General features: G+C 45.1%; 3 protein-coding genes across 3 annotated transcripts; 2 read left to right on the top strand and 1 right to left on the bottom strand.

The window, feature by feature from the left end:
• Positions 1-2,271: 2,271 nt before the first annotated feature.
• Positions 2,272-3,169, top strand: LOC134031533 (myeloid-associated differentiation marker-like protein 2). The gene has a single exon (XM_062475210.1). The coding sequence runs from the start codon at positions 2,278-2,280 to the stop codon at positions 3,166-3,168; it is 891 nt and encodes a 296-aa protein (XP_062331194.1). The 5' UTR covers positions 2,272-2,277; the 3' UTR covers position 3,169.
• Positions 3,170-3,857: 688 nt separating this feature from the next.
• LOC134031690 (myeloid-associated differentiation marker homolog) lies at positions 3,858-4,712 on the top strand. The gene has a single exon (XM_062475394.1). The coding sequence runs from the start codon at positions 3,858-3,860 to the stop codon at positions 4,710-4,712; it is 855 nt and encodes a 284-aa protein (XP_062331378.1).
• A 401-nt stretch (positions 4,713-5,113) lies between these two features.
• On the bottom strand, positions 5,114-8,475 carry LOC134031933 (putative protein MSS51 homolog, mitochondrial). The gene is made up of 6 exons (XM_062475693.1): positions 8,319-8,475; positions 7,338-7,487; positions 7,017-7,141; positions 6,244-6,807; positions 5,982-6,075; positions 5,114-5,727 (listed from the first exon to the last, which is right to left on the bottom strand). Exons 1-6 carry the CDS (start codon positions 8,333-8,335, stop codon positions 5,523-5,525), a joined length of 1,155 nt encoding a protein of 384 aa, XP_062331677.1. The 5' UTR covers positions 8,336-8,475; the 3' UTR covers positions 5,114-5,522.
• Between the last annotated feature and the right edge of the window lie 190 nt (positions 8,476-8,665).

Raw genomic sequence — 8,665 nt, 5'->3', positions numbered from 1 at the left:
TGTGTGGTGTGTGTAGGTGAGGTGTGTGTGTGTGGTGTGTGTATGTCTGAGGTGTGTGTGGTGTGTGTAGGTGAGGTGTGTGTGTGTGGTGTGTGTATGTCTGAGGTGTGTGTGGTGTGTGTAGGTGAGGTGTGTGTGTGTGGTGTGTGTATGTCTGAGGTGTGTGTGGTGTGTGTAGGTGAGGTGTGTGTGTGTGGTGTGTGTATGTCTGAGGTGTGTGTGGTGTGTGTAGGTGAGGTGTGTGTGTGTGGTGTGTGTATGTCTGAGGTGTGTGTGGTGTGTGTAGGTGAGGTGTGTGTGTGTGGTGTGTGTAGGTGAGGTGTGTGTGTGTGGTGTGTGTAGGTGAGGTGTGTGTGTGTGGTGTGTGTAGGTGAGGTGTGTGTGTGTGGTGTGTGTATGTCTGAGGTGTGTGTGTGTGGTGTGTGTAGGTGAGGTGTGTGTGTGTGGTGTGTGTAGGTGAGGTGTGTGTGTGTGGTGTGTGTAGGTGAGGTGTGTGTGTGTGGTGTGTGTATGTCTGAGGTGTGTGTGGTGTGTGTAGGTGAGGTGTGTGTGTGTGGTGTGTGTAGGTGAGGTGTGTGTGTGTGGTGTGTGTAGGTGAGGTGTGTGTGTGTGGTGTGTGTATGTCTGAGGTGTGTGTGGTGTGTGTAGGTGAGGTGTGTGTGTGTGGTGTGTGTATGTCTGAGGTGTGTGTGGTGTGTGTAGGTGAGGTGTGTGTGTGTGGTGTGTGTATGTCTGAGGTGTGTGTGGTGTGTGTAGGTGAGGTGTGTGTGTGTGGTGTGTGTAGGTGAGGTGTGTGTGTGTGGTGTGTGTAGGTGAGGTGTGTGTGTGTGGTGTGTGTAGGTGAGGTGTGTGTGTGTGGTGTGTGTATGTCTGAGGTGTGTGTGTGTGTGTGTAGGTGAGGTGTGTGTGTGTGGTGTGTGTATGTCTGAGGTGTGTGTGGTGTGTGTAGGTGAGGTGTGTGTGTGTGGTGTGTGTAGGTGAGGTGTGTGTGTGTGGTGTGTGTATGTCTGAGGTGTGTGTGGTGTGTGTAGGTGAGGTGTGTGTGTGTGGTGTGTGTATGTCTGAGGTGTGTGTGGTGTGTGTAGGTGAGGTGTGTGTGTGTGGTGTGACAGGGCTAAAGGTGGTGTAGCTCCCTGAGCTAAAACACGGTCACCTGTGACTGGTTCACAGCCCTCCTCCAAAGGTCAGGACTGTGAGGCAAGGGGCTCCAGATTGGCAGGGGAGAGGAGTGCCTGTCAGCCCCCAGGAACGGTGGACTGCACTGGGCCGCCCTGCTCTCCCTGGTCCCCTCCGCGCCCTCACACCCAGCCATGGCAGCAAAGGTCAACTGCCAGAGCTACAGTGCCCAAAATGGTGAATGGTTTGGTTGTGATGAAGAGGTCAAAGATGCCTGTCTGTTTTCTTTACTCTATTGTTTAGTTATATAAACAAGTGTCACTTTAATCATGTTCGTTCATCTGCCAACATTAAACAACGCATTCCTACCACTATGTTACTTTCTCACCTTACCAGGAGGACATGTGTTACATATTTTTCTTTCATGTCTGTGATACAGACTATTACAAAAAGTTTATTAAAAAATGATAAACAGACTTTTTTTAAAGAACACTTCAAACAACACAACATCAGTTAACAAACAACTATCTCTAGCTTTGTGATTACAGGAAGACAGGTTTCATCATTTGTTTGCCTATAGCGCCCTCATGTGGACAAGAATAGATAACAGCAGCGTCAGCCTGGTCCAATCCTTGGTCGTTATTCACATGTTCAGATCAGATTCTGTGACACAATGATGGACACTTATAATGATGGTGGGTGTGATAATTATACATCAATGCATGCTAGGTATGATGCTAACCCTAACCCTTTGGTCATTTAATCCAAAACACACATGCTAACCCCTTTGGTCATTTCATCCAAAAAACACATGCTAACCCCTTTGGTCATTTACCCCAAAACACACATGCTAACCCCTTTGGTCATTTCATCCAAAAAACACATGCTAACCCCTTTGGTCATTTACCCCAAAACACACATGCTAACCCCTTTGGTCATTTACCCCAAAACACACATACTAACCCCTCTGGTCATTTGATCCAAAACACACATTACAGTAACAAAGTATTTGTCCTTTGTTACTTCCCATCTCTGACGTAGACCCATCCCAGATCATGGCTAACATGCAAAAACACTGTAGTAAAGTCTGCCCAGATAACAGAACAGCTTTGCCTCCACCACAGCAGCTGTTTGGTCAGACTGAACCAAGGACAAAGCTCGATGAGGATGGATCGTCTAAAAGATACTCTCTCCAAGGCTGTCTTTACCCCCTCTTCTCTGATGTCTTCCAGGGGGGGCCTGCACATGTCTCAGATCGTGCTGTGTCTGGTCACCTTCATCCTGGCCGCCATCCAGGGAGAGACCCAGCACACCTACTGGAACTACGCCCTGTTCGTTTGGGCCTTCTGTCCCCTCTTGACCCTTTTCGTCACCATCATCGAGATGTTCGCCCTCAATATCCTGCTGGATTTCTGCATGGACTGGGATGACTTCACCACGGGCGTGGCGATGTCCTCCGCTCTCATGACCCTGTCCATCTTCATCATCTACGCCAACTTCTACGCCTGCCGTGTTTGTTTCTATTCCTGGGTGGTCAGCGGCTTCGCCCTCCTCTGCGGCGTGTTGTACGCCCTCGAGGTGATCAAGGATAAGTTCCTGGACGGGAAGACAGGCAGATACCTGGCAGCTTTGCCCGGATTCTGGAAGGTGCTGGAAGCTTTTGTCAGCTGTATTATTTTTGTCTCTTTCACAGGCTACGATGGAAAACTGACCCTGATCCTGTGCCTCATAGCTTACATCATTCCCTTCCTCATCATTCCTTTAATCATTGCTACAAACATCCTAAAATCCCTCAAGAACTGTTTGCCGTTTAACATAGACCGCTTCACTTTTATATTCTTAATCATATCTGTGGTGCTTTATTGCTGCACTGCACTTGCCTATCCAATCTACATCTTCCGGAACAATCCTCGACCCAGTGACTGTCCAGGCAGCTTCTGCATATGGGCCATTCAGTTTATTGTGGCCTTTATGACATATGTTAACCTGATTTTTTTCATAATAGACCTGGTTTTTACCCTGCTAGGAATATGTGGTTTTAAACGAACATAGTTAAACAAAAATGTATAATGCTGACCTCTTTGGTTGTGGGAATGTTACATTTTTTTTGTTTGTTCAATAAATACATTAACACAGAATACTTGTCATCTTTTGTTGAAAAAGAAAATACTTTCTGGCCGAAGAGGAGCTTTCACAAGGAATTCTAAGCACAGATTTTTCATCAAGAAATGTTTATAGAAAATTATGTTTGTCCTACTGGCTTTTGCTCTGTTATTGGTTCTAATGCAAAATACTCTAGTGAGTCATCAAATCAAAATAAAAAAATCTAATCAAAATTGATTTGTATAGCCCTTTTTACAAGCAATATCACAGAGGGCTTCATACGCCCATAGAACTGCCCCTCAACCAACCTAAACCCTCAAGGAAGATAAGGAAAAACTCCCAGAAAAACTCACTAGAGGAGAAAACATGGAAGAAACCTTGGGAGGAGCAATTCAGTGAGAGATTTGAATTTGAATAACGAGGAGTGGCTTGTAGTTTATAGAATCCTCCGATGATGTCTGGTCACGCCTTTCAGGAATAACTTTCAACTCCAGAGACATCTTTGGCAGAAATGGAAGAACTCTCATGGTAGTGCTTACAAGGAAAAAAGAAAGCCTCGCAAACTTGTCAACTACCCGGAGGAAAACCAGACAGCAACCTGCACGATTCACAAAGTCGATTGAATTTAGACCGTGAAGATGTGTGGCCCATTCAAGTCCCTGCGCAACTGTCTGAAACTGGTGGAGATTATCTTCAGCGCTTTGGCATTCATCATCGTCCTCTTCAGAGGCAGGATGGTGAATCCCTACGGCGTCTGGTGTGAGTTTGTCTGGGTGTTCTGTGTCGTCGTTCCCGTGGTCATATTGGTGATGGAGCTCATGCTTTGGAACGTATTGCTGGCTGCGTTTCTCCCGCCCTGGGACGACCTGAGGTGCGGGCTCACCATGCTCTGCACCCTCATGATCACCTCGGCAACGATCATCTTCGCCGTGATCTTCGCCTGTCCCTACTGCATCGTCAGCATCCTCTGTGTCATCTTCTCCTTTATTGCTACGCTGGCTTTCCTGGTGGACGCCGTGCTGGCCAAGATGAAGTGTCCTCGGGGGTATTTGTCCAACTGCAGGGGCGTCCTCAGGTTCACCGAGGCGTTCGTGGCGTGCATCCTCCTCACCGCCGCCGCCAATTACTTCCTGCAAGTGGAGAGGAGATTCCATCATCCAGCGATGGTGTTTTGCGTGGTGGTTTACGTGGTCTGCCTGCTTGTGACTGTGGTCATTATTGTCCTTCATCTTATTAAGCTGTTGAGATGCCTGCTGACGTTCGGGATGGAGATTCTGGAACTTGTGTTTAACGTCATCGCTGTGTTGTTGTACGTGATTGCTGTGATTCTCTGGTCCATCTATGGTTTCAGGTATTATCACACTTACGACCCGCTCCATTGTCGTGACTGTACCTACAAAGACATGATTGTGGTTCTGATAGGGTCCATTGTCAATCTGGTGCTCTATATTGTGGACCTGGTTCTATCCATCTTGGCTAAACTCAAAGCCTGAACAGGCTGCGATTATATTTAATTGTATGTGTTACCTCAGTTTTTTGCCTGTACCTGTTTACACAGAGTAACCTGAGAATTTGGATTTCTTTCAGGATTTATCAAGTTAATTGAATTGAGTCTCATCTTGGCTAAATCTGAATTCTGAGTATATTGTCACTTACTAGATAACCTATGTGTTATGAAAATTCACTGATATTCATATTTTACAAATGTTGGATTAAAAAAATACCTCTATGATCAGAATTTTAAGTGATGGAAACATGTTGTTTGGAATAAAATGTTTGCCTTTTTATTTTCAGTTAACAATAAAATGGTTGATACTGTATCGCACGGTCAAGCAGGCATTGAAACAATTTCATACAAGTGATAGTATGCAAATGACTGACACGTGCCACATACTCCTATAAAACTAGAATAAACACAATAGTTTTAATGAGGGAACCAGTAAGTTCAGTTGAATGTAGCCCTCCATGGAAATGAACTAAGATAGCTGATGCAAATGTTTACTGTATTTACCAAAGGAGCACACAATGCATAGCCTCCTGATTACTGTTTATAAAACATGCTTTACAGTTAGACAAGGGCGATACGTTATGCCTTGAGTCATTTGCCTCTTGCCAGGCCGTCTTTAAAAAGAAGATTTTGTTGCATAAATGGTAAAAAAGAAAATATAACGTAGTATTATCGTATTACAAAATCACAGTGTAGTGAACTGTTTGAAGGCTTGTTTCTCAGACAGAGAGAAAGCCAAATCCGTAATCTATCAGAGAAACGCGGTTTGAATGTTGGACTAATTACTCAACATATCTCAGCTCTCCTCTGGTTCTTCAAACTGGGCGGTCTCCAGAAGCCCCTGAAAGCAGAAGTAGTGGGAGTTGCAGTACATAGGCGGTTTGTTTGGACAGGACCCAACCATTTCTGGTTTCAGTGAGGCAAAGGGGTTGGGCCCACTGCCTTTCAAGTCCATCTCCAACTCCAACAGGATCTGCAGTGAGTAGGTCATCTCTGTCTCACTGTGGGAGGAGGAAAGAGGAAGGAAACAGGGAGTTTCACGTAAACACGAGACAGAAACCCAGAAGTGACTGAGAGAATGTGTGATTGAAATGAACACATTAATACAATGCATGATTTAAGTAAATGTGCAATGCACATTGCAAAGGATTGGACAGTAGACAGCTGACATGTTTAGGTAATGGTGAAGATAAGGTGTTTGTTGTGATCATGTAGAGAGCAATACCATACTGTTGGGGGTATACAAGACTCTTACTTCAGAGCAGTGAAGAAGGAGGGGATCTCATAATCTCTTAGGAGCAGTAGTGTCGGTAACCACCCCTCATCCAGGCCTTGGCTTGCATCAAAACCTGTAGGACAAAGGAAATCAAAACAGCTTAGGCCAGATAAGACACATAACGTCATCCTACACATTCAGGAATTAACCTCTTATTAACAAGTCAAGAACAATTATGCTTAATAGTGTTCTTATGTACGACTTTTCAAAGAGCTGCAAGATACGTGAAAGAGCTTCTCACCTGGGTGAAATCCAACCACCAGATCAGGCTTGGCCGCTTCCTCTTTCTCCACCAGGTCCTCCCAGAACTGGTGGTAGAGGCCCTTGTAGGCGCTGATGTAGACCCTCTGTCTGGGCCCGAACGCCCTGAGAGGAGGCCTCATAATGGGGCCTTCCACCACCTCCGGCCCCACCATCACCACCTCCAGACCCTGGTGCCCAGGGAACATGCGGTTGAGCTCGTCGTAGTCTGTCAGTCTGGCCCCCGTGGTCTCACTCTGGCCTGCTCCTACCAGGTGGATGGTGAGGGGTCTGGAGTAAGGGTTCAGGCCAAATAGTCTCAGCCCTAAGGCAATGCTGAGTGGCCTGGAAAAGAACTCGCTTGAGACTCGCCACAGCGACTGCCTCAAGTCATCGTCCTCTGGTCTGGGCCTTCCGGCGTTGTTCCACAAGTCTATCATGTTAGCACCAGCCATGATGGCGTCCTGACGGGGGGTGAGGTCCCCCTGCATGGCCAGCCAGTCGTCCCAGGTTTTGACCTCGGACTGCGGGCGTGACCACTTCTCTGTGGGGAACGGGAGGTCTCCTTGTCGTTGAGAAAAAAAGACAGAAAAGGATAGGGAAGCTTTTATCAGTTGAACCAAAGTTTTCATTTATATTTAACAAATTGTATTTGAGGTGATCAGAAAAGAACAGATGGTAAAACTATTGGTTCACCAATTGTAGCATTAAAGCTTTTAGCCGACATGTTCACTGGGACTAGATACAAATAACTAGACGTGTTTGGCCCCTCACCTTTAAACACTAGCCAGTCCACAAATCTGTCAATGGATATGAGGCGCAGCTGTGAACAAAACGTCTTGTGCTTGGGCCAGTCAGTCTTCTGACATTGTTTGCAACAGTAATACACATTTAGACATCTGCAACGTAGGGAAAGAGAGAGAGAGATAGAGAGGTAGAGAGAGAGAGAGAGATAGAGAGAGAGAGAGCAGAGGGAATAGAAAGGAATTAACAGAAAGAAATGCTTCTAATTGAAGTGCTTCTAATTGAAGCTCCTCACTGGGATTCAACTGTACGTATGAAACATGAACAGGGTTGTTTTCTGTTGCACTGCACCTCACACAACGCTTCAGTGTCTGTGTGTTTGAAAGTTGACCAGGCTTCGTTTCACAGTTAGCACAGAACCTGTACGATTCCTCCATCTTCTCAAACATCTCTTTCTGAGACCGGAAGGCCATGGGTTTGCCTTTAGCCTCTGGGGCAGTCCTACAGTAGTGAGAGAGGAGAGAGAGAGAGAGAGAGAGAGAGAGAGAGAGAGAGAGAGAGAGAGAGAGAGACAGAGAGAGAGAGAGGGAGAGAGAGAGAGAGAGGAGAGAGAGGGGGATAGGGAGACAGAGAGGGAGAGAGGGAGATGGAGAGGGAGAGAGATGGAGAGGGAGAGAGATGGAGAGGGAGAGAGATGGAGGTAGGAGTGGGTTTTAGTAGCGACTTACAAACAATATACATATTTATTGTGTTTAAATTAATTTGGATGAAACATATTCATACATGCTCATATTTATTTCTCTACACATCTGACTGACCAGTTACTGGCTATTTTAAAACCTGTCCTTTCACTCATGTCTATTCTTAGCTTACAACATGTGTCTGCCATATATAGAGGAGAAATAAGGGGAAGGTTTCAGTGAGGAATTACTACAATGTCACAAATGAGACCTAATCCAAATCAAAAGTATTTAATAAAATTGTATGATTTCATCACTCATAAATGTCCTGTAAAAATCATGCATTTTCATATCTCTTGTTGTTCTTAAGGACTCGAAAGGGAACTGTTCTATAAGGGTACAATGTCAACAGAGGTATCTAAAAAGTTTGGCCTTTACTTATGACTATGACATGCATATTAAAATAAAATAGTTTCTACTCTTGTGACTTCAACGGTCCATGTCTCCCGATTTAGAAGGCTGTCCCTAACATACGTCGTCAAACGTTTTATGAGGTAGACATTCAAATACTTTACGTCGGCATGCAAATAAGAGCATGCGACTGGGGAAAGGCCGACGAATGTTGCCTATTAAAACTTCAAAAGCGGCTTACCTCTGGGATTCTGTCATTAGGATTTCTTTGGTGACAAGCGTTGTTGAATGATTCTCTTTGCGTGGGGTAGGCCTACTTAGATTCGGACCGCCAACTGGAGACTCCAAGTTTATACCACCTGTGCTCCCCTTTCTAGAACAGTCTGACAACTCGAGACGATTCCCGAGAATTCAGGTTGTTAAGGCAAGCGCTGTTATTTTACACTATCAGCCTTGCACATATACTCCTCTCACAGAGCACAAATGTACAAAAATGTAAACAACAAAAAACACTTGTTATTCGTTTATTTAAATATTTTTTTTAAATCAATAGGTTAATGTTCAAATATTAATTTCACACTGTGACAC

The sequence above is a fragment of the Osmerus eperlanus genome, chromosome 12, assembly GCF_963692335.1.
Source record: "Osmerus eperlanus chromosome 12, fOsmEpe2.1, whole genome shotgun sequence".
Taxonomy (NCBI): Eukaryota; Metazoa; Chordata; class Actinopteri; order Osmeriformes; family Osmeridae; genus Osmerus; species Osmerus eperlanus.
The sequence above is the reverse complement of the archived record's forward strand: the minus strand, read 5'-3'. Positions and strand labels throughout refer to the sequence as shown.